At 41.6% G+C, this 26,762-nt stretch overlaps 1 protein-coding gene across 3 annotated transcripts in view; it reads left to right on the top strand.

Moving 5' to 3' along the window:
* The first annotated feature begins 2,997 nt into the window (after positions 1-2,997).
* The window catches only part of vaspb (vasodilator stimulated phosphoprotein b), a 30,966-nt gene continuing 7,201 nt past the window's right edge, over positions 2,998-26,762 (top strand). For 2 of the 3 annotated variants that reach the window (XM_050068638.1, XM_050068653.1), the window contains exons 1-4: positions 2,999-3,470; positions 20,551-20,722; positions 24,609-24,789; positions 26,362-26,428. In XM_050068638.1, coding sequence (XP_049924595.1) covers positions 3,466-3,470; positions 20,551-20,722; positions 24,609-24,789; positions 26,362-26,428 — 425 coding nt within the window. In that variant the 5' untranslated portion in view covers positions 2,999-3,465. Of the gene's footprint in view, positions 3,471-20,550; positions 20,723-24,608; positions 24,790-26,361; positions 26,429-26,762 lie in introns of all 3 variants that reach the window. The other variant, XM_050068646.1, reaches the window with a different exon arrangement.

Here is a 26,762-nt window from a genome sequence, read left to right on the forward strand (position 1 = left end):
GGAAATAAGAAAACCAACCACCAGAAGGGCATTAACCCATAAATACCACTGTATCTGATTTGCAGTGGTTAACTGTCTCAAGGATGGTGAGCAAAATGGGGTGCTGGTTCATCTCTTACACATGTGCAGCATCACATAAATGAGTTACGGTCCAAAATCACCTGTTGGTCCTGTGGTCAGGATTTGTTGCTGGATTAAAACTAAAAGTAATTTAAAAGATTATGGCTCCTGAACTTCTGGACTTGATTACATTGAAAAGTCCTCCTGTTTAGTTAGTTTAACTTTACTTAAGTCTGTACATTCTGACATCTGCCCTAAAGGCATGTTATATTTACTTAAATACTGCAAACAATACATTGTCTAAAAAACAAGAAGAAGAGGATGAACTACTTGATGAGTACATGTTTAATCTGATACTGACAAGTAGGCTATCCTTAAATTACCATAACAGCTGATTGTATTTAAAGTTAAAATGTTAGTATGTATGTTAGAGTATTTTGTTATTTTCAGTAGTTATTTAAAAGTAGCAGCACCTCAGTTGTAAACTATGACAAGTTAACATGCGGGACCCAAACTTTTACTTAAGTGGAACCACTGGCAGCTAAATATAGGCCAAATACAGTCTGCTTAAAGTTTTAAAAACAGAAAGTATGGTCCTTGTCCGTAGATGGATTACTGAACGGGCATACCACTCAAAATGACACATAATGACAAAGGAGAGACTCAAAATGACCACAGAGAGATGCAAAGGAACTGCAAAGAGACACCAAACAACTACAAGGGAATACAAGATGGCTACAAAGAGACACAAAAACACATGAAGTCTGTGAGTCATCTTGCTCCTATGTAGCTCAGCCTCCGACCTCAGCTGCAACGCGGAGTTCATACCAAGTCAGTGAAGTAAGCTTGCTAGTATTAATGTTAACATTACCAGTTGGTTGATGTTAGACTGTTTGATCTTAATGGTAACATTACAGTTAATGAATCAGCAGCTGAGCTGGGGTTACTGTTGTGTTAACTATGAGGAGTCAAAACTCAACTCATTATGTTAACATTAACCACATACTAACTTTTACTTTACCGACTCCTCTTCATCCTCAGTAGGACTTAAGGCTGCTGCAGTGAGATCTCTCCATCACATTTCATCCTTGGCTACGTGTTGCTCCTCTCCTGATAACAGATGCTTCTTGTCCAGTAGACACACTAATTAGTAGGGCCATATCTTGCTTTTTGGGGGCCCAATGCAAAATCTTGTTTTATTCCCCTATTTCTTTTTTTAGGTTATTTTTGTGGGTTTTTTGTCTTTATTTGATAGGACAGTCTAAGTGTGAAGGGGGGGATGACATACCTCAAAGGGCCATGGCCGCTGCGGCCAGGACGTAGATGTTGGGAACTGGAGGATGGCCGGCTCAAGTCCCCATCTGAACCAAATATGGAGCGTTTCACCAACTGGGCACTGCCAAGGTGTCTCTGAGCAAAGCACCGAACCCCCAACTGCTTGTGGCACCTGTCCTAGGCAGCCCCCTCGCTCTGACATCTCTCCATTTAATACATGTATAGGTCCTGTTTGTGCATGTATGTGTGTGTTTCAGGCCTGTGTATACATGTATATGAGTAGTAAGAGAGACCTGGTTCTCACAAAACTGGGTCATCTGGCCACACAGACACGACCTCTAGTGAGAAACCTCAGTGTCATTTTTGATTGCGATCTAAATTTGAAAGCTCATTTTAATTTGTTAACAAAAAATGCATTTTATCATTTACGCAAAACTAAACAGAGAGACCATATTACTACACTGACTCCCAGTATATTTTAGAATTGATTTTAAAATCCTTCCTTTGGTTTTTAAGGCTCTTAATGGCACCTCCCCCTCCTATATCATAGACTCCCTATCACCTTATATCCCTCCATGAACCCTGAGACTCTCCACAGCTGCTCTTTTAACTGTTCCTAATGTCACTACAAAAACCTTTGGGGATGCTTCTTTTAGCTGCTACGTCCCAAAAATATGGAACACCCTGCCATTAAATATTAGACTTGCTGCCTTAGTGGACACGTTTTAAATGACAACTAATATTTTTAATATAATCTATAACTAGCAGCTTTCTGTTTTAATGTTCTTAAAATGTTTGTATATATGTATTTTTTTATTACTTGATTAATTATTGATTGATACATGTATTTATTCTTCTCTTTTCTCCTTGAATGAGTGTTGTATACTTGCATGGTTTTATTTCTTTGCTGTTTGTGCATGAAAGGTGCTCTATAAATAAAGTCCATTCATTCATTCTTTTACAGACTTGCCTTTATGTAATGTCATCTATTTTAGATTTTAAATGTTATTTTTTATCTGTTAATTTATTTATTTATTTATCTTAATGAGTCTATCTTTTTTGCCCTTATCGTCGTCATTCTTTTATTTGTAATTATTCATTTTTTCAAATTTATTTAATTTTATAGATATATATATATTTTTTTTATCCTTTTGGTCTTACTCTCATTTGCCTTTACCATGACATTTGTGGGTTTAATTTTCATGGTGTTGCACTGTATTTTTCTCGTTTTATCCAATTTGATCTTGCCTCTGTTTTGCCTGAGTTTTTGTTGTTATGTGCCCCTGAGTATTAAACTCTGTTTTTAAAGGTGCTATATAAATAAAGTTATTATTATTATTATTATTATTATTATTATCATTATTATTCAGGACAACAGAATGAAAACAATAGATTTCCTCTTGGGGATTAATGAAGTGGAGTAAGAAAGTATAATATGCCTCCCTGAGATGTTGTAGCAAAAATTGGAAAAACCAGTAATGAACACATTCACGGAAATTGTGCTTACAGTTAACGCTCTTGGGTAAATGTTTGTGTTGCTTTCCACCACCGCGTATCACATTTCCAATTTTAGTTTCAGTAGAAACACCTCTCACATTCCTGCATTGGGACTTTACGAGGAGCCCCTGAACGCACCATGGGATTGTAGCCTACTTTGAAGCTGGCGGGTTGGGCCAGACACCAGTGAATTTACACAGACCTACCGACTGACCGAGGGAGCGGAAAAAAAAAGTCTGGCGCAGACACACGGGTCCAATCTCCAGGAACGGAGCGGTAAACCATCGCAAAGTGTGTAAAGAGAAGTTCAGGTTTCGGTGTAGACCCGCTTCTCCTCGGCTTCACCTCTTTATCTGGCAGAAACCAATGTGGGATAGTGATTGGAGTTGACAAGCCCGCTCCACTACTGTATCTCCTCTCCCCCTCCTCTCCCTCTCCATACAACCAGGAAATCGTCGAGGTGTGCTTTCTTTTTACCCGCTAGTTGCTACCCCGGTTTGCGGGTGTAGATGCGCCTTTTTCCGCCGGCTTTCCTCGTTTTTTATTTCACTAGTTTGACTTTGAAAGCCGGGCTTCAGCTCTGAAGTCAGCCAAACTTGCCGACGAGGAGAGGATCTCCACTCTGGCCGAACAATGAGGTGGGTAAAGCGGCTCAAATCCCTTCATCTTCATTGTGTTTCCAGGCTACATTTCGCGTTTCGGCCACTGGTTTCACAAAGGCGACTGCTCATTTCTGACCCAAAATATCTACTTGTAGTAATTGAACCCCCTTTGCAGTTGTTTCCAACACATTAAATGGCGTTTTCACTCAGAAATAACTCGAGCTTCTGGCTGTTTTGGTGTTGTTTCAACTCCAGGGGCACACATGACGCTGGGTGGCAGCTTTTTGTGACCTCTCCCAGTGGATAACTTGATGGTGTGTGTTGCATAAAGTGGTACTGAAGGCTTAGTGCTACCTGTTCAAGTGTGGCCGCCTTTGGGAGAATATTCCCAGTGTTGTGGGGTTGTCGAGCCGGTCAGATGACAAAAACATACTTATGTATGTGTTTCAAACACAGCAGCTTGTTTTGCTCCCTTGGCTCTGCAGCAGCTCAGTGTAAATGTGCATGCACCTGAACTAAACCACAACCATGCAAAATGCTAAATAACCGTGATATAAAAGCCCCATAAGTGAACAACAGTGTATTCATAACCGAGGTCAAAGGTCAGGGGTAGTTTGTGGAACATGTGAAAGGGATTCAGTGTCTGGCTCAAAGGCACTTCAGCATGGTGGATTCTCCTCTATACAGGGGGCTCCTTCTGCAGCACAATGAGCACTCTGACGCCCTGCTGCCCCCCAAATCCACATGCAGTTTGTATCATGTCACGCGTTCCCACAGTCAAACATTAAATCTACACCCTTGTCTACTATTTTTCTCCCTCTGGGAATACAGAGTTTGCACAGGGACCCAAATTTCTCAGGAAAGCTCATGTCCACAAATTCCACATCCTGTTACAGCCTGTGCAGTTGGCAATTACATTCTTTGAAGCCACGGCTCCGAGCTTGGGCTTTTTTTTCCCCCCTTTTTCCCCACTCCTTCACATTTAAACAGAGCAGCGCTCCACTTTTGTCAAGGAGCAACTTTTGTCATTTGAAAGCTTGACAGATGCGGGTTAAATTCAGCAGCGGTGCAGGGCTGATAACCTGTGTGACTAGTTCTTTATCTCGAACCTATTGCGCTGCCCTTTCAGTAACAATATATCTCAGCTCAGCACATGGGTTGGTCCAGGGTTTGTATTTGTTTTGCACATAGTTCTGCACTGTAACTTTGATTACAGAAGGAACAGGAGGTGCTTGAGCTGCCAGAAGTCCTGCTACAATCACAGTAATGCATTAAAAATATCCTACTAATGAAGCCATTAAGTCAATGCAATGATCAGCAAAGATTACTTTGCAGAATACCTAGGCAGTCAAATATAAAGTTTTGCTAGCAAAGCAAAATACATAATAGAATTAATAGACCTGCTGTGTAAGAGTTACTGTCAGACACAAACACCCACACATCACCATGACAGCACACTGGCATATAATAAAACCATTACACCACTATACCAGTATAGTACATAATTGAATTATTACACATCTCACAGTGAGATAAGCAAACTGCTTTGTTGTTTTATCGCTCTGCTGCACTCAAAAAATACTTCCCCAACCATAAATTACTCCAGCAACTAGACTGCACCCAAAACACACAATGGAAATGGTAAAGTTTAGATGCCTTTAAAAGTGGTCTGTCCTAGCTGTTGATAGGTGACATCTGTCTTAGAAGTTTTAGGTTTTACAATATCTGGATAGTGTTCCTATTGGCCCTCCATTGAGTGGTACAGGGATGAAGTTTATTTGTTGGCCAACCCGGAAGATAACACCCTGGTTCCCTGTACTAAAACACAATGGAATTTTTCCATTGGATTTTGGATTGTTGCAGTACGGTCTGTGGCTAACAAAAGTTTGATACTTAAACATTTTGTTCTGCAAATTAATCTTCATAAATGAATGCACCTTTTATGATTCTTTTTGTGTAAATGCAATCACCAGAAGTAAAAAGCTAACATTTAGCTATTTACGAACTACACTAGGGTTGCGTTACTTTGTTGTCATCACCACAACGAGGCTGTGAAGCAGTGTTTGGAGTGCTGACGCTCTCTAGTCTCATTAAGCCACTTGTAAGCAACCCCTTTTTTTAGACATGTAAAAGCTTAAAAAAATCATGAGTGGGGTACTCTGCAAAAACTTAAATAAAAATTCTGTTAATTTATTTATTTATTACACTTAAATTGACTCAAGATATTTTACTTTAATTTTAGTTTTTGTTTGGCAGCGGCTGCTGCCAGGTGTTTGACCATTTTTCACTGTATTAAACTGTGCCATCATTGAATTGAAGGTGTTTGATCATAAGTAGGGGAAAAAAAACCTGTAAAATAACAGTGTTTGTCCACAAAACCTTTAATGAAAACTTCTGTAAATGTATGATTTTTGCCACTTTTATTTGAATTAGGATATATTACTGTAATTTTACAGTTTGTTTGGCAGCCGCTGGTGCCAGTCATTTGACTGTTTTCCACTGTATTAAAGATATTTTATTGTAATAAATCAGAAAAACATCTGTAAAATAACAATGTTTTCTGTTAAACATTTAGTGCCATCACTTAATTGAAGGCGTTTGATCATAATCAGGAAAAAAACTGTAAAATAACAGTGTTTGTCTGCAAAAACTTTAATGAAAACTTTTATTATAATTTATTGTTTTTGCCATTTTATTTTTTTTTTACAGTTTTTGTTTGGCAGCCACTGCCAGTCATTTCACCTCTTTTTTGTTGTTGTTGTTTTTTTACGGTTTTCTTTCTTTTTACAGTGTGTTTACTGACGAATTTTATGTTGTAGAACAAATCCTGAAGATTTCCTAAGCTTATGTTAACCACAGACCTTAGTTCAAGCTAACCAAAAACCCATTCAAAAAAACCACCCCCACTGGATTTGATGCAAGGGAACCAGAAGTGCTAACATGCTAACCTACTTCCGGGTTTCAGGACTCGTTCCCTGCAGCAATCTGTTGTGGCCTGAACAGTTGATGTCACCTTGCATAATAGGTAAAGACTGGAATGCAGCTCTGCTCCATGTTCATTGTCACTCGTCCCTGTGGTATGTGAATGTTGACACAGAAGTGCAGTCAGTTGGTCAAAAGTTCAACAATTTGACCCAGTTAACAAAAATGGTTTATTAATGCTTCCCAACTTTTAGCTGCAGTCAGTAGAAACGTCCTGCTCACCCACTCATACAGGGTTATCTCATCCTACCACCTTCAGCGCACACCTGTTGGTTCAAAGCAGATGCTACTAAAAGAAAATTGATGCTAAGCGCACTGCGTCAGCATTTCAGACTGTCTCATCCTTTGGTTAGGTGGCACAGGAAGTGCATCCATCTGCATAATGATTCACTGTTATTGTCAGTGGTGACTCCTGTTTCCCAGCCTGACTCACTGACTGGGTCTCTGTGACTAAAAGACCTGTCCTAACTGACACAAGCAATATGGCTGCCTCGGGCTCAAGAATTAAGGCATGTGACGTGGGCAGACAGGTGTAATGCATCTGCTTAGCACACTGTTTGCAATCTAACGAGTTCCCTGCGCTCAGTTTAGAAGCTCGACATGCCTGGAAGCGATGCCAAACAGGGCTCCTCCGCTCTTCTCCTTACACTCATGCATGAGCTTTTTATTGATCAGTCTTAAAAGCAGGGAAATGGCCTCCCCCTCAGTCTCCTTTGTGTCTCGGCTCCAGCTTTTTTTTCTGCCTTGGCAGTAACTGGAAAGGAATGTAGCTCTAACAGTGATCTTTGCAGTTTTTCTGTCATTTCCTCTTCCTCCATCAACTTCTTGACCTCATGTCCCAACAGGCCAGTAGCTGTTATTTAAGGCATTAAGCAATATTATTGCATAGCTTTCCATGTAAGGATAACAAGATGGAACTCATTGGTGTTGCGATCACAGCGTGTTCATGCCTCAGTGTTGTGTAATCTTCATGAAAGGGTGTCTGATGTGTTGGATGCTGATTTTTCATGTCTCTACTTGTCTCTTAATTCCGTTGCACAGTTGTTTGAAGTCTGATATCAGTGGCAGACTATAAACAGACTTCAGGTTGCATACAATGAATACTACACCCTAAAATCTATCTATGATTCAGAATAGTATGTAAAGAAATACATGTCTACACCTTCAGTTTTCTTATCCGACAGCTAATTTCTGACTCACCGTCATTGTCCTTTGCAAACTGTATCCTAATACACGGAAGACATTCTGCATACCATACTGTTAACATAATGCAGCCTTTTTAAATATGTATTTCAACCAGAGAGACATCCTAATATCCGCACTTACCTCTGCAGCACAGAAGCAGTAGCAGTTTAAGGTGATTGAGATGTGCTTGTGGGAACTCTTATCCATGAGAGACTGAGAATAATGGCTTTTTTAATGCTCCAAAAAGAGTTGCATGTTGATATTCACTTCAAAAAACTCGCTGTACAGTTGGTGTGACAAAAGCCTGTATGCTCTTGCCTTGTGAGTTTTTCTCCCACCCAACACCCAATCGCCGCAACCCCCTCCCCTGAACGAATTTACCCCTCTGGGTCCTCCCACCTCTCATACTCATAAATAGGCTATTATGCCGGTCTGCCCCTTGGATTAGACGCTTTGCTACAGGAGTTGCTCAACATACAAAACCTACTATTGTCTACATGGTGACAAATCCAGTTTCCTTAGTGGTGGCTGGCCTTTTTCTTCTTCATTTGTGCCTTTGTGTTATGTTAGGCTGTTATGTTGTTGCTGTATGGTATTGTTTTTTCTATGATCACTTATTTTTAAACTTGACCTTTACCCTAACTAGCCTGTTGATCAAGCCTCGCCCATTATTAAGTAGTAGGTGTTTTGAAAGTGAATCTTGTGTCGCAGGAAATTAAGTCAGTACATGTGAAGATGGTTTAAATCGCCTGCAGTGAGTATTATAGATACAGTCTTTTGTCATGGTATGGTGCATTGATTTAAAATGGATCAACAATTCTGATAATCTATAAATCATGTTATTTATTTTCCAGAAGAAAACGACAAACGTTTCTCAGTTCAAGCCTCTCAAATATAAAATAATGCTGCTTTTCTGTTTTATATATCTTGGCAAATTGGATATCTTTAAGTTTTGGATTGTTGGTCTGATAAAACAAGCAATTTAAAGACATCACTGTGGGCTTTTAGTACTTAAAATAAATAATTACTGGATTAATCAAAAATAAATGATCTATAAATTGTTAAAAAAAGAAAATAATTGTCAGCTGCACCCCTTCAGTGATATACATATTCCAGGAACTCAAATTAAGAAAACTATCATGGATAAAATAACCAGATTGGACTGCATCTGCTTATGGATATTGCAGTAATTAACTACCTAGCAAAACATGGTTCATCATCAAATTTATGTGGATGTTGTGTAAATCCAATATGGCCGTAAAGCAGCCCCCATTGACTGGTTAAATACACCCATAGATATCAAATGGATACCTACCTTGTTCTAATGGTACGGCAAAGATCTCTGACAGTCGGTACGTTTACGTGGACAGTTTAATTCCACTTTCATTCGGAATGAAAGGCCATTCCCATTAAAAGTGGTCATGTAAACAGTCATTCCAATTGAAAATGAAATCCGATTAAAGGGGGTGGTTTATTCCGTTTGTCATTCCGAATGAAGGAATTTTGTGTGCATGTAAACGCTCATTCCTCTTTAAGTTCATTCCGGTCTTTCTGCGCATGCTCGTTTCCTTGCCCTTCTGGTGCGATGACGTATATAGCGCACATAGCAACAGGCTGAGAGAGAGCAGTCGGACTCGTTGCACTCACCGGTTTCCATTCGCCAAAGCACAGTCTTCTATCTCCCTTCTTCGACCTTCTACCTCCCTTCTCCTCCTCAACAGACGAAGCATTAGCAGAACAAGGTTGTTGTCGTACTGCTGCTTCAAGAATATAAGCAAAACAAGCCCAAAAAAGGCACTAAGAACGGCGTCGTCAAGCATCTTGTTATCCGGAGTGAGGACTACAGTGTTTTCTTCCGGTAAACGTAAACACGTAACATCCGCCCCGCCCCCTATCCAATCAGAAACCTTCCCTGCCCCAAACCTTGCACAGACCCGAATAAAGGCGATTAAACTGATCTCCCGTGTAAACCCTCATTCTGAATGAATATTTCTCATGTAAACTACCTGGAAAAACTTTAATTCCGAATGATTTCATTCAGATTTATTTCATTCTGAATGAGAAGCCATCATGTAACCGCACCCATTGTCTAAGGATATTGTCATTTCTCCCAACCCTAAGAAGTAAACCAGGTCCTTCTAATGCCAAAGGTGTTGCTGATAAAGTTGCAAAACTCAAAGCAAATATTTCTTTGGAGACTGACCATTGTGCCGATACATATAAGCATGGCTTGAATCATAGGAAACTACCTCCGTTTGTTGGGTGTTAGGGTCCATTACAAGCAGAATATATTGGCCTGGTACTCACGCTCACTTCATTAATTCTGCCTGACACTGTGTTTAGGTGATGTTTGCAAATTTCTTGCTTTGAGGGAGTAGATTTTGTCTGGTTTTGCTTTGACCAGTTAGCAGCAGGTGATGTATCTGTTTGCTGAGGTCATTTTCTGTCATCGCGGAAGCTGTGGTCGTGGTTACCCGAAGCAGTTATCTAAGAGGAGATGTTGATTTAAGAGTCGTAATGTCTGTTAGTTGGCATGGAATAATCTGTACAGCTGCCTTGATCTCATCCAGCTGCTTGTGGCAATTTTGCTGCCCATTCTTTGGATGCAGTTTTTTGACGAATGAAGCAAGGTGGCTAGAAATAAAGACGGATGACACCACTGTTCTTCATCTCTTCTATAAAGCTCTGACTGGACAATTGTCTCTCTTTCAGTGGGCACAACACCAGACATTTGAATCTCTGAGATGTTTCAGAGATCTGACACCAGGCTAAAAATATAAGGGTTTTTGGATTTCAGTATTTTAGCATGTATGTCTCATCTTCTAGCCGTCACTAGTGTGAACCCGAGCAGAACAAAGAGCTCTACAGTAGGATGAAGTTACGGACACATCTACAAATCCGTTGGTCGTTTTGCATTAGTCAGACCGAGTGACCTCATCCCAGCTGATGGAGAGCCTGGGTCTAACAACGTAGTGAAACCCAAGCTTGTTGTGGGCAGAAATGCTATAGTGATATACTGTATGGTCAGCACTGCTAATGGGCACAAAGATACATCAGGTTCATCAGGGGTCTGCTGCCTAATGGAGCGTAATGGATGCCAGTTAGTATAAAAACTGCTTTATGCTGTCAGCCATCTTAAACATTCCTATCTGTCAGATGGTCAGATCTTAACTTCACTTACCTGATGGTGATGGTGATTGCTGATACACAAAGGCTGCATTAGATAAAACGGTATTGGAGGAAACTCAGCAGGTGATTTGCCGGGGAGCAGTTTCCTTACATTACCATTAGGCACCACTTAGGTTCTGGGTTCTAAAGGAAAGATAATATTGTCCCAGGAGAGTTTGACCAGATAAGGGTTTATAAGTTAACAGAAAAGGAGCACCTGTTTTGTCTTCTTCAGTTAAAGACTGAACCATTTCATGCATGGCTGACACTTTTTTTTCTTTGCATGATTAGTGATGCACATAATCTTGTTTACAGAAACCATTCTCATTGTTCTGGGTGCCGCGTGACGCTCCCACTCTGTCTCTTTCTAACTATTCTGTCTAAGTGGTATTCGTATGGTGCAAGTTTCATTCAGGGACTCGATGTTAAGGTCAGCTGAGAGGTCAAAAGAGGACTGTCCTTGCGTTGAGTCATCTGTTAAAATAGTTAATGCTCAACGCTTAGTCATGGGTGAATATTGGCCTGAATGTAACTTCTGCTGTTTTGTTTGTACATAGTTCCAGTCAGTACGTGGATTAACATCACTATGCCAACCAGCCAGTTTATAGGTCTGTCTTTTTCATTATTCTTAACTTAGTAGTGCAAAGACATATTGGATATTAACCTCAATTATTTTGCTGACCTCTATATTGCCCGTTGTGTTCAGGCTACATGTATCTTTGTTAACATGAGAATGTGACCCAACGTGATGCCAGAATAAACACAAGAGTTTTCCCGTCCGTTATAAGATTTGGGCGCAAAGATTCTCTGTTTTTTGTTTCTCTCCACCCGCACCTACTTGTGCAGCCCGAAGAAGAATAAAACAACACTTTAGAGGTGACACTGCAGGTGCACTTTTGGAGTGGAAGATGGTAGAGATGCACCGATCCAGCTTTTTCAGTTTCGATACCGATCCAGATGCTGTGGCTTTGAATATCAGCCGATACGGATCCGATACCATGGTTGACCTAAAAGCTATATACCTTTCCATGTAGAACAGAAAAGACAAGAGGCATCAGGGGTTGATGACGACACAGTTCTGTCCTAAGATAGAATGAAAAAAGATGAAAGAGACTATTTATTTTTAACAGAAATAAACAGTTGTGCAACAGCAGTTGAAATAGTGTGAAATACCTCCTCACAGCAGATTCTCTCCTTCGCTCCATGACGTAGCTCGCGTCGCAATACATTTAAAGGGAAAGGATCGCCTCAGGTATAGGTTGCATTTTCCGATACCCGATTCATGTATTTTGATGATATTGGGACCCATATTTGATCCAAATATCGGATCAGTGCATCCCTAGAAGATGCACAGTCTTGATAGTCAGGCCTGCCAACCCCTGACAAAGAGCCAAATAGTCCGTCCTTTGCAGTTTTACCCTCCAAGAACTTTGTCCTGAACTGTTGGTTTTGTTTTTGTTGGCCAATTTTTGTATTAAGTCCCTAGATGAGTAGGTTTGGGCCGCTTTTAGAGAGGTACTATAGCTTTACACATGATTTACTCGTTAAAAAAATCCATCTTTCAATTCTAATGTCTGATATTATCATGAAGTAACAGATGGCTGCTCTTTGAAAGGGTACTCGCAATTTTATGCAATTATATTATTATGTCAATGGCAAAAAAATGGTCTTAAAGTGAGAACAATATTGTTTATTGCAGCTTTTTTCTGGTAACAGACCTAGCTGTTATTGGCAGCAGAGCTTTCACATGTGAGAAGAAAGAAAGAAATGTATTTCAAGGCTTCAGACTCTATTACAGTTTGTTTGCCATTATCATAAACTTGGTTTCCTTGCTGATTAATTTATCTCAGCTGGTGTAATGCATTGTACGGCTATGATCCAAGTAGCCACTATCTGCAAAGTAGACTAACGTAAGGTCAAAGTCTACACTGTCGGCTGCTCGGTGTCAGTGAGAAGCAGGAAATATGATTAGGTGTTGGCCCATTGTTTTTAACAACTTATCAGTCTTTTTTCATCTATGGGCTCAGAGCTGAGTGAAGATTTTCCTCAGTAGTGTTTAGGAAAGAGTGTACAAGTCAGGGCAGCTGAGTAAGAAGGAGGTTGTCTCAGTTAATTGTTCTTCTCCAGAGAAGTGGGCCGGCCTCCTCCTCGGCCTGAGTCGAGGAAGATATGCTCCAACCTGTAAAAGGAATTGAGCTCGGTAAGGAGGACAGAGGTGAGATGGTTCCAAATATGGGCATTGAGTGTGCCAGGAGTGCCTCGCTACCCCCCCGTCCGCACACACACACACACACACACACACAACTGCCCCACACTGCCTCACAAGCAGGAAGGAATTCATCTCCACTCTTGAAGTGGTCACAAAACAAAATGAAAGTTCCCGGCCAAACGTCTATTCAACTTTTCCACAATGCTGGATAAACGATGCCAGGCAAAGGATGAGTCAGCGCTCAAAGAATGCTGAGGGGTTTTCTTGGTAGAGGAGGTTCAGCCGAAGATGTCTGACTCCATTCAGACAGAGATATTAAAAAAGAAGAGCGTAAGAATAGCTGAGATAGCCTGGATGCCTGTTTCTGTGTGGCTGACTCGTGGAGGCAGAAAGCAGTAGCCTGCAGCAAATGTGTGTGTGTGTGTGTCTATTTGTGTCCTTCAGCAGCATGCAAGGACCTGTGTGAGTAGAAACAGGCATGAGGGGAACGACAAAGAAAAGGGGGAGTGAAGTTAGCAGAGATCTCCTCTTCCAGCCATAACCTTAGTCTTAAGTCCTTTCATTTTTAGGGCCTGAGCACCAACTGGTGCAACGACCCTATTGAAGTCACTATGATAATTACCTGTGCAAATGAATCACATTTTTTAAACATGCTTTAAGTTAATTAGTTGGATCACTGTTGGATATTTCACTAAGAAGAAAGCCTCTCTGTTTCTTTCATATATTAGAACAGCAGAATCCTCTGAATAATTTGCATTTGAGTTTAGATTCTGGTTTGTGTTTTATATTTGAAGCAAACAAGCTGCATCAACGGGGAGTTTATTCTCAAGTCTGGGCGTCGGGCTACATATTAACATTTATGGGACAGCTGGCTCTCACGACTCAACAGGAACTGCACTTTGCAGTTTGACAGCTTATCTTGAACTACTTTTACAGTCCGTTACAATCACTGATTATTGACACGAGAAACAAACAGGTTGGATGATGTATGTTCAGAGAGAGTAATTTGGGCCCAACTTAACATCACTGGCAGCCCGTTTACATGGCCCGAGGGTGGTTTGAGGACAGTGTACTGTCAGATGTCCATGCCAGCATCAACAGGCTATTGTGTGAGCTTTCCATGTCCGAGTCAGCACCAGAGGTCAAGTACTTTACCACCATCATGACCTCGATCCAGCACGTGCAGTGAGGCAGCAAAATAATTACTTCAAAGGAAAATTCGGTCTCCTGCGATATGGAAATGAGTAACAAGCAAATGCAGTGATGCCACACCAGATGAAGCGTGCAGCCCGGGTTTGAGAATATTGTGCATTCAGATACTGTCACATGCTGGGTTTGCCCATATTGCCTCTTTGCAGCCGACACTTCCTTCTCTCACTTCTCTCTGCAGTCTGTGTGTCTGTCTCGAACGTGACTTTCCCATGTGTGCCTCGTTTCGACTATCCAGGTGCTGGGGTGGAAAGCGAAAGTTTCACTTATCACTAGGGATAGACCGATATGGATTTTTTAGGGCCGATGCCGATACCGATTTTTTTCCATCACCCTTAGCCGATGACCGATTATGGACTGCCGATTTTCTTGAGCCGATATTTGGGGCCGATACTGCTTTTGCTCCCTCAATTTACATCAAAAAAATGACACAATGATAACAAATATTACAGGTCTCAAGTTTAAAATCAGAAACATTTATTGAACAGTAAAAAATACTAAAACAAGATGGAAAGTTGAGGTAGAACAGGTAGAATATTATTATTATACATTCAAATAAAAAAAAGAGTTCAGTGCTCTTAAATCTTCCAGTAATGTCTTTATAAAATAAACAAATATTTAAGCTGAAGCATAAATAAAACAACAACTGCTGTACACAGTAGGATTCGCTGCATGTGCGCTGCAGGGTCTTCCGGCAACACAGAGATGCCCGTGGATGCCTGTCTGTAAATCATGCCGGGGAAAAATAAATCCGCGCCAATGCCAATACAAGTAAAAACTCAAATATCGGCCCGATATATCGGCCGGCCGATGTATCGGTCTATCCTTACTTATCACTTATGAATGAGTTCTCACTATGTATATATCCACCATAACATAAACCAACCCTGTGAAGTCCAAGGTTTCCTTTTCTCACATCCAAAGAAAAAAATAGTTTTCAGTCGACCATAGCATTAAAAAACACAGTGAAATTTACCTGTAAATTGTTGCTGGAAAACATTATATATAACATTGTTCTTCTACACATTATATAGATTCTTTTTGTCATATCAGTATTTACCATGTGTGACTATCATCTGTGAAATGTGGTCTCTATTTTTATCAGGCGGTGAAGGAGGGGGAGGAAGTGGTTTGGTTAAACACAGACATTACACAATATAAAGTGACTTATTTTCGTTTCCTGTCTGGTTTTAATGTGACGCTTTACTGTAGCAGAAGAAGAAAAAAAGGTAATGATTCACTGTTCATTCATCGAGGGTGCAGCACAGCCACCTATGGTTTACTAATTCAAGTGTATCACCTGTTTCTCAGCTTATGTTTCATATTTGGCAGTGAGTGTGTGTGTGAATCAATTATCGACGCTGTGAAAATACATTCCTCTATTGATGAGACTTGAAGCTGCATCGTTCGATTGCACGAGCTTGTCAAGTGTTGCGAGTTACTCCTGCAGGTTTCAGTCTTCCCTGTTGTCTCTTTACCACAGAGAAAGACACTTATTCCTGGAGGCAAGACTACCTCAGAAAGCCAAAGTGAGCATCATTAAAAAATGATAGTTGGCTGTAGTTGTGAGGGCAAAAAAGGCTTTTTATATAGTGGTATTATGAGCTCCTGGAGGAGAAAGAGGTCTGATGAATTAGGAGGGACAGTGAGGCAGGAGTGGACACAGAGACAAATGCCATTACTCTACTTAGTGTCTAGACAACACTGTAACTTCAGTGTATCTTGTCTCAGCTGAATGTACTCTTTCCATTTTCGCTGTACCTTAGGCCTTCTTATCCCTGCACCAGACATAGATGTGAACTGTAGTATTATGTAATGTATATGTCTCTGCATTAATGCCACCAAAGAGGCATCTCTCGACAGATCTTGGTGCTTCATCATTTGATTAGGAGAGAATGATGAGGAAATGGAGAGGAGTGGTAGAGGAGCGTGGTGGGAGGGTCAGGTAAATGGAGGAGGAGGAGGAGGGAAGAGACAGAGCCACTGGGCCTGACTGTACTTGCCAGCACATTTGGGGAAAAGCTCTGAGAGCACAGCCATATACAGACATTTCCAAGAGAGCTTGTGCCCCGGCCGTGCACTGCGGTTTCCTGTTAACCCCTTACTGACCAAGAAACCGCAGAAGGATGAGGAACTCACTGGGGCTGTGATAATGACAAGTGAGGACAGACAGTTTTTAATTGCTTTTCAAAGTGTAGGTGGAATTTGAATATCATCTTGGCAATCAGTCTCTGTCCTCTGCTGTATTGAGCAAGTCCTTTGCTTGAGGTATTTGGTGGCTCAAATCCCTCCCAGAGCATCAGCCAATGACCTATTTGTGCTTAAGAGAAAACCTCTTAAGCCAACTAAGTGACCAGTTGACTTAGCTTTACGGCCAGCGTCAGGTCCTCACTAGTGGAGTGGTGGTCCGTGTCCAAGAAGGACAGGAATAGTTTATGGCAGCGCCTGTCACGGTTTATTCCAGTACCAAAACTCCAGTCCAGTCAAACCCAACTGTGAGTCCTCTGCAGCCTGTTATATTCAGCGGACTGGGTCAACACATGGACACGTGTTGGCAGGTTGACAGGTGTGAGGGTGCGCACGAGTCCTCGTCTTTATGCGCGTGTGCCACACACGCTTTTAGCGTCTCGGTGTCCGTAGTTCTATCAATAATGCAGCTGCTCACTCTCAGTCTCACTCCCAAGCCCTCGCTTTCTCTGCCATTAAATATGCATCCATTTCCCAGTCCGGAGTCTCTGTCCCCTCCCAGTTCCCATAAGCCCTCTCTGCCCCGCACATCAACAGCATGCTTGATGCAGATGAGATCAGAGAACGCTGCAGTATTTATCCATCCAGCCCGAGGTGGCTTTAACCTGCTTGAAGTGGCCGCTGAGTGTGGATTTAAGGCCACTGTCAACGTTAAGCCTGTTTCTAGAGGGCCTTGTCTTCCTTCTAAAAAGCTTGTCTCAATTCGCTGTTGTTCAAATAGTTAGTGACTTAGTTTTCAAGTGTGGTTTTCGTTCAAGTTCAAATATTAAAACCACAGATCCCAGATATTACAGTAACAACCCACAGGGCTGTGGCTTTGACAGACCTCCCAAAACTGAGAATCAAAGATTATAACTCTGTGAAAAAAAGGAACTGATTTCAAAACAGTTAAGTATTGCTTTTATTGAATTATTGCACACCTTAAGGATATAACTTGGCAAAAGAGACACCCAAATATTACAATATTTTTGTCCAAATACCTCAATATTGACTCAGTACTTCGAACCTGTCCAAACATGGTCCAAGATAAGATCCCACCTCATACAAGCCTTTCCCCTGATAGCTTTTATCATGCAGAGGAAGCTAAGACTGACCATTAAAAAATGCTGAAACAAATATGGTAAAATAGAAACATGTTAATTGCTACCTGATTTATTTTGTCACACTTAAGTTACATGCTGGATATCTGCAGAAATCTTTGTAGCTACACGTTGCCAAAAAGCACTGAGGAGAGGAAGGTATGATGAAAGTTTGGACTAACATTCACTGTGGGCACACTCATAATAAGACGTGCCAAATAACACAATTGGCGGAAGGTGTTTTGAAGTTTATATAACACACTTTTCCGTGATTGACAGCGAATCCCAGAGTGATCTGATGTGTTTTGAAATGTTAACTACTTGCAGGATAATATAGGACCCACATGTGTGTGTGTGTGTGTGTGCATATCGATTGTTCAGGCTGAGGCAGTCCTTATTTGGCAGTGTTGGCAGCAGGAAGTGGGCTGTGGCTTTGGTGCTGTGTCACAGGAAGAAGCAGATTGTATCATGGGTGGGACAGATGGAGGGAGAGGGGGAGAGGTGGAAGACATGGATTAGGGGACTATAGGGAGAGCACAGGGGGTAAATAAGGAGAGGAAGGGGAGGTATGGTTAAAAAATGGGATTGACAGTCAGCCACCTTTGTTCCTCTTCTGTCTGTATTTTTTTGTGGTATTCAATTCTACAGTGAATGATTTGATTATCACTATTAGATCTCAGTGTCTGAAATGCAAATATGTATGCACGCTGTCTGCAGCCTCTAACACTGCTACCTAAACCTGCATATGTGCGGGCATTCCTCTGTGTGTCATAACTTATGTGTATTCCGCCTGCATGGCGCTATAAATAAATGTTTTGTCACTGATCTCGCGTGTTTTCTTGCAAAGTGTGTGGAGGTGGAGGTTGATGTAGAGCAGGTGGAAGATTCCAGAGCCTCGTCCCTTTGGCAGAGCTCGACACAACTTCCCGTCTTTGTCAGTCTCCATTGTTGTCTCGCGGCAAACTAATCTATTTAACTATTCTCAAGTCAACACTTTGCTGCGTTCACTCTCTTGGTCTTTCACTTCTTACCGCTTGTATAATGTCAAAACATATTGTTTTGACATAAGAGGTCCTGATCTTTGATCTGTGTAGAGTTTAGTTCTCCATGACTGGCAGCTTGCCAAAGCACTGTATAAATTTCAGGAACTCCATCATCAGCAACACTCAACATGTAAACAAGTTATACTCTGTGGGTATGTTTGTATCCATGCACACTTTTAAAAGCATTGTTGTGACAGTGTGAGATCTGGAGAGGATGCCTGGATGCTTGTCCATCCGGTTCCTCCTCACCTCCCCTTGTGTTTGCTTCTTCCTTCCAGCTGCAGTCCACACTACACATTACATCATGTTAATTAGCCTGAAATCTGATAATAGGAAAATAATTTCAGCTCTTTCATACTTGTACACAAGTAGGTAACATGTTGGGCTCACCAGCTCTTAGATCGAGTACATAACCTGTCACTCATAGGCCCAATAGATAAGATGTGCCGCAGCATGCTGTAGATATGGCTTTGAAGATTTGTGATCTCTGTAGATCTTCAGACTTGTCACCAGGAAAAAAAAGAAGTCAAATGTTTGTGGTAGCAACCGCAGAGATCTTTGATCACCCCTTTTTTTTAGCTGACTGTGCAGTCACCAGCACAGACCCCTGTGGTTTTATTTTTGTCACTACCGCTTTATGGTTTGTGGTTGCCAGTATGTTCTGCTTTAATGTACACACTTTGTGCAGAAGTGTCTTTTTGTTCTTCATGGCTGCATGTACTGTAGATCGATACCATATGTCTTGTGCGGCTGGACGATACGGACCAAAATTTATGTCTCAGTATTTTTCAGACTGAGTGGAAATACACTATATAGCTCAGTATTTTCTACAAAGTGGGCTAAATGTTCAGTTGTCAGTAGGGCTGCCACGATTAGTCGACTAATCGATGACTAATCGACTATTAAAATAATCGGTGACTATTTTAGTAGTCGACTAATCGGTTTGAGTCATTTTTCATAGAAAAGTACTATAAAAGTACCCCAAAATACTCTTACTGCAGCTTCTTACGTTCAGATATTGGCAGCTTTACACACTCTCCCGTGACAGTGAACTAAAGCGCACAGAACGGTCAGTCGCCCATCCCGCCGCTGTCTCACCATCGCAGGATAGACTACAACTACCAAGTAAAGTAACGATGTGCTATCAATTTACCTCACCTCTGTCTCACACGGATGCAACTGCAGTTATTGTAATTTCATTCATTACACAGACTGATTAATTCAACAATAATAACATTCATTCATTTTCCGTAACCGCTTCGCCTATAAAGGGTCGCAGGGGGCTGGATCCCAGCTGACACTGACCCTTGACAGGTCGCCAGAGACGGGGCTGACACATAGAGACAGACAACCATTCACACTCACTTTCACACCAACGGGCAATTTAGAGTCTCCACTTTGGATTGTGGGAGAAAGACGGAGAACCCGTGGAGAACACAGCAGGGCCCCAGCCGGCTGGTGGATTTGATTTCGGCAACCTATTGCTGTGAAGCGCCAGTGCTAACCACTGCAGCACCATGCCGCCAGAATAATAACAGACTGACTCAAATAGAGTACCGGCGCTGTGTTTACCTCCACGTTGCAGTTGAGAATTGGTGAGCAAGTGTGGGCAGGGTTGTGCGGAGAGTGTGAGAGAGGAGAGATGCAAACTGGCATGGCATTACAGGTTATGTAATGCAGCATTAAACTATATCTTTATAAACAGTATTCTCTCTTAGTCTTAATCTTGTTTCAAAATATATTGATTAATATACCTGAAAAAGTCGCCATATCGCCCACCCCTTCTTAATACGTATAATGAGATTCGTCTCATACTGTTTTGTCATTAATATGAAGCTTGGTTGCCACTTGCCAGCACCTTTATTGAAAGTATAACTGCATCCCAAGTGAGATTTTTCACTTGTGACCCTCATACTTTCAAAACTAAACTCACATTAATGTTCGATCTTAATTAGACCTAATGCTCTCTTTCTGTCTTCCTCTCCATCTTCCAGTGAGTCGAGTATTTGCCAGGCTCGGGCCACTGTGATGATCTATGACGATGGCAACAAGAAGTGGATGCCGGCAGGGGCTGGACCCCAGTCCTTCAGCAGAGTCCAGATCTATCACAACCCCACCAACAATGCCTTCAGGGTAGTGGGACGCAAGATGCAGACAGACCAGCAGGTACATTACATCTGCTACCTTTTGGGCTCACTGTGCATCTGACAAACATTGTATGTTTGGGGCATGTGTATATGACTTTGCCTCTGAAAATATGAGTGTATGTATTTGTGTGTGTGTGTGTGTGTGTGTCATGTGGCTCGTGGGTGCTCGTGGTCTCCAGGAAGTACCTTAGGGTGTATGACTAAGAATGTATGTACGAGACAGTCTATCTTTGTACGTGCCCATTCATTCACATTATCACCATCTATCTGCTGCCCTACATTATAGCCGGGTGACTATAGAGAACATTTACTGTATATGATATGATCATTTTATAAGCAGTACCTAAGATGGCCTTATTGTCAGTTGCTCAGTGATTTTATAGCTGATTTTAAGTGCATTCATTTTGTCAATTATTTACTTGTCATATATGACAGCCTGGACTGTGTTCCAGCAAGACATTTAGTGTAAGCACAGCTAGCATCAGTCTCAAATAACTGGTGACCTACTGAAGGATTACACCAGTTCACAGTTTCAGCAGAGGCAAAGAGTTCATCACCCTGAGTGATTTATTACATTTAATTTGATTTTAAATCTTAACATATGAGAGTGACAGTGGCTCAGATTTATTTATAGATTTATTGCTGAAGTCTGAAGTCACTTGCTTATCTGGTCAGCAGCCGCAGTCACTGTCTGTGCTTTTGTTCTTTGGTAATGAGAGAACATTGAGAACAATTCTGCAGATGCTTGAGAGGAAGCAGGAAAACAATACCAAGCTCACCGATGAGTTCGTGTTTTGATTGTGTTCAACTTGCTGTGATGATTTCAAGTGTTGGTCATTTGTAACGTTGCTGTTATTTGCAGCCAAAATTATATATTAAATATAAAAAAATGCCTGCATTCAGCCAAAACCTGCCTTCTGGTCATCTAAAGGTTCTGTATGCCAGTGGTTCCCAATAAGCCACAGGGTCCAGATTTCTCCTTAGTCATTAGTTCAAGGTCCACAAAGGTTAATCTATTCAGCGTCATAAGCCCCTTTTACACTGCCAGATTTTTGCCGAATGTTGGGCCGTTCTGCCGGCAAGCTGCGAGCATTTAGACACACAGAGCCGGATTGGCGAGTTGATCCGAGGTGCCCAATTTTCCACCTCGTAGGGCAGACATATTGGCAGAACCTTTTTGGTTTAAAAAGAACGAGGCGGCCTTCCACCACAGAAGGGGCTGTTGATGAGTTGTGGGAGGAGCTGTTGATGACGCTGCTCGTGCGACCCACTGAAGGTGGATAAACAGGAAACAGCTGATAGCAGGAATGAGCACCTAGTAGCAAGAGGGAAACGCAAACCTGACAGACACTGTAAAGATGAGCAACTGGGGAGACAAGGAGTTGCACGCCCTCCTTGTCCTCGCAAACGAAGAGGCCATTAACCGTCAATTGAAGGGGACGGTGAAGTATGGGCCGACTTACGAGAGAATCGCCGAAGGACTGACCAGCTGCGGCTTCCCTCCCATGTCACTGTTTATGTCACGCGCTGAGCTACACGTTTTGTTACTTGCTCACGCCCCCCATTGCCCCGAAAAAGGCGCATTCTGTATGAACAAAAGTAGGTAGACAACATTTTGCTGCACTCCCGGATATTGTTTTTATACTGCCAATGATCAACGAAGACTGATTGGGCTTTCCTGCAAATTTGCACAATTCCTATTTAAAAAGGGCTATACTTGCGTTGGCCATGTCGTCAAGCTAGTTTGCTGTCTCTGTTACATAGCTGTCCATTATTTGCTCACTCTACAGCAGGAAATGGCACTTTAAAATAAAAGCTTGTGACATAAATTCCTTGTACTTCAAAAATAAAGCATGTTTTCTGCACACTTGACACGTTTGTGGGCAACGTGGGCGGGGAAACCCACTTTTGGACCGCGACCCACCAGTTGGGAACCACTGCTGTATGCAGTATTCAGAGCATTAACATAGCAGCAAACCACTATTTGCTATGTAAAGATGTAGTGGAGTAGTGGCGTCACGAGCAGAGAAATCATGGTCCCTCTGTGTTAGTTGAAATTCAAGCTTCTTTGTGGTTTCTTGTTGTTTAAGCCAGTCCAGTCATGTGTGTGTGATAGTGCATGTGTGTATCCCACTTGCTAGCTCATGGCTGCTGCTTTCCACTGAGCTCATACATTGGTTACTGCTGATATCATGGATGGCATCGTTGTGGACGAATAGCACCCACCCTCCAGTACCTTCCTAGTTAACACCGTTAGCTCTGTCAGCACTGTGGCAGTTGTTTGGCGCTCTTTATGGAGCCACCTCCATGTTGAGAGCCATGTGCAGATGACTCATGTTCTGAATTTAGTGTAGAGTCCCTTATTATAAGCCCAGTTTATTAAGTATTTTAATTTTATTATGTTACTGGTCTGTGTAAAACTAATTGCATGTATCAAGAAGGGTCATTAGGGGTGATTGTTGTAAATTAAATCCTCTTGTAACACCATTTTTAGAAAGAAAATACATGGCTATCAAGTCATTTTAGATTTAGTTAGTTACTAAGCCTTGAATTAGCCATGATGTCAAGCGTGCATGTGTCATACGTTTGGCTTTGTCCTTATTTTTATAACTATTGTCTAACCTGGCAGGGGATACACATTAACACACTCAGGCCTAAGGAGGTTTTCTTGGAACATGTAGTGTTCATTTTGGGCATGACGTTGGCAAAATGGGAAGGCACACTGTCCTTCAAACCTGAAAATCAACAGGCGCTTTGGAAAAGCAGACAAAGAGGGTTTTTATTGTTGTTATCAGCAGATTATGACTCACCAGATAAAGGTGGGCAGATTCCAAGTTAAAGAAGCTGTGTAAACTGAGTTTGGGTGGGTCTATTCTTGACAACGCCCCTGCTCTCCCCTGCTGCCTCGGTGTCTCTCTCCTTCTTTAAACATTCAGGACTCCAAAGTGTTCCCCAGAGACAGGTCTTAAAGTGGATGATGTTTCCTGAGATAGTTAGCGTGTTCAACCATTTCCTGTGACAATTTAGGAAGAAGCCTGATACCCAATAAGGACTCTATATTTGTGTCTGATGGAGACATGCAACTTGGTTTAAGATGGTGCTGGGTAAGAGCACAGAGAGGATATAGAGTGGTGGTTATTTTCTCTGTATGATGTCTCCTGTTTCCTCTCTGACCCACTGAATGAAGAGTAACTTATAGATTCGCCTGTCTTTTTGTTTTATATATCCCAGCCTGATTGTATGATTAAACTGCATTTAAGTAGAACAATGGTATTAAGGTTTTTCTACAGGCTTTTCTTTCTCTTAAAGATATAAAAGTGCCTCCTAATTTTTAATGTTTCATCTTGCAGTTGGTCCCTCTTGCCTTTTGACAGGATTGAGGAGAGTTTAGGAACACCACTGTCTGCAGTGGCAGCTGAATTCGCTACTCTCCCTTTATAGTGCATGTTGCCCGCTATGATATTCACCCTGACAGGGTCTCCTCTCCTCCTCTCTGCTCTGTGGAATCCAGTGGCTGTTAAACAAATAGTGAAATGGCGCGTCAGCACATTCAGGCAACGCTCAAACCCAGAGCATTTTTTCCCTCCTGGTTAATAGGCGTCACGCCACCTGCTGGGTGGAATATAAACCAGGATAATCCAACAAAAATAAAGCGGACACTATAATTTCAAGCAGACGAAGGGATGTGGGTTTGTTGGGTTGTCTTAACAGTTTTTCCAGTTTTCTAGGGAGGGTTACAGCTTCCAGAAATGACCCTTTATTTGTCTTGTCCTTGTACCTGTTTAAGGCGTTTATTTTAGACACCATTTGTTTGAATACAGACAAAAGCCACTAAGTATTTATTTGGCTCAGCGTTGCTACCAAAAGGATCGTTGTCTTCATCCTGCCTACTCTTTCCTCCCCAGGTGGTTATAAACTGTCCAATCGTGAGAGGTCTTAAGTATAATCAGGCAACACCCAATTTCCACCAGTGGCGAGATGCCCGGCAGGTGTGGGGGCTCAACTTTGGCAGCAAGGAGGATGCTACTCTATTTGCCAATGGCATGGCTCACGCTCTGGAGGTGCTCAGCTCCATGGCAGACGCAGGTAAATGAGTTCTCACTAGACTCCCAGTTCCATCAGCATCTGTAGCTATTTGATATTTGATCAAATCTTCAGATTATGAACTTTAGGACTAAATGATAGTCTCCTATTTTCAAAATATTAGACAACAAAGAGCAACATTTTAATGTTGTTGGTATGACTGACAGATGTGAACAAATTATTGTGTTTTGTGGCAACTTCAAAGCCCTGAAATAGCAAACAACCAGGAGTGGAAACGTATTATATATCTTTTATTATGTCGTCAAAACTGTTTGGTCGAGATTAACAGAGACTAGTTTTCATCCATAATCCTGTTGATATTTTGTCATACTCCTTGTCTCAGCTATTGGAAGCTTACTCCAATATTTTCTGCAGAATTTACACTTTTTTTCTCTTTATGCAAAAATGTGATAATAACTGGTCGATTTTTTTACTAACAGTTCTTTTTCTTAAGGAGCAGTGTGTAGGATTTAGTGGCAGCTAGCAGTGAGGATTGCAGATTGCAACCATCTGAAACTTCTCCCACGTGCCAAGTGTGAACTCCCCATTAGAAATCCCTTAGTGTTCATACTTCAGGAGGTTTTTATGAAGAGCTGAATTATCCAGAGAGGTCTCTTCCTCTCCAAAACCAACGGACCGGGTGATTAAAACCAGTAAAAACACAAATAAAGCAATTCACGTTTCAAATCAGTGTTTTTCTGAAGCTATTCAGCTCACTGCAGATGGGCCACCAGCCCAGCATCTGCTAATTTGTGCTCACCTTTTTTCTCTGATAACTTAGGATCCAGATGTTTGGGAGGTATTTACCGGGAGCCGAATTATCCACAGAGGTCTCTTCCATTCCAAAATAAATGGATCTGTTGATTTAAACTGGTGAAACTGCTGAATAAAGCAGTTTACCATTAAAAATCTGTGTTTTTCCGACACTGTTTGGCTCATCGCGGAGTGGCTGCTAACTACTGTGGCCGACGCGAAAAACACGTATGGCCTATCTAGGACCTGTCTATGTAGTTATAAATGGCTCATTCTAAGAAAACGAGAACACAGCGATTCTTATTTTCAAGCGATTATGCACTAAAGAAAACATACTCATTATATCATATCCCATTCCTGCTGATATATCCCCCTAAATCCTGCACACTGGACCTTTAATTTTCCATAGTTAATCGGTTTTATTCGCAGTCTTTGTTTCTGTTTTTTATTTATTTTATTTTTTTATATATATCAATTCTTTGCTTATCTTATGCTGTTGAACCATGAACAAAACAGAATAAATGCCATGCCGAACCTAGTTCACTTGAAGCCCATAAAATGCCTTAAAGATACACCACCCTTTTTGTTCCCTCTGTCACATCATGGTTGTCTTTACCGTCCTCAGACTTTGCACACTCTACAACATGGGTAGAGAAGGTGTGTACACAAGCACGTAAACAACTGATTACAGTTCAGGCGGTCATAAAATACAAATCATAAATTGTTCAAGCGCATATAAACCATTCATAGCAATGTCTTATCTCATGTTCCATAAACCTTTTCACTTATATTAAGAATGTTTTCTACGTTGTATTCTGGCAGGCTATGCAACCCTCCCACGCCCGGTGACAAATGGACCTACTCCAGAAGAGCTTGAACAACAGCGGAGGTACCTTCAGGCTTCCTCTAATGAAACCCATCTCGGTTTTACTGTGTTACATTTTATTGGAAATCCTCTTGAATTTCCTCTGGGCCTGATTCAGCAAAAAACAAACAAACAAAAAAATCAAAGTAATGCATCCAGCTGATAACTCTGGCAACATTGCCAGGTTTTTTCTGGGTCCGCAGGCTGGATGGTTTTACCATGTGGACAAGTTGGGTGTCCTGTGATGCCATGTGAAGTCGTAACAGAAGCAAACTATCCTTTGGGTTTAGTTGCATAACAATCAATAGCAAGTCAAGCTGTCTTGGCTTTGCGGTAGTCCTGTTGGCATGGGTGTACA

This window comes from Epinephelus moara, chromosome 2 (genome assembly GCF_006386435.1).
Source record: "Epinephelus moara isolate mb chromosome 2, YSFRI_EMoa_1.0, whole genome shotgun sequence".
NCBI classification, from domain to species: domain Eukaryota; kingdom Metazoa; phylum Chordata; class Actinopteri; order Perciformes; family Serranidae; genus Epinephelus; species Epinephelus moara.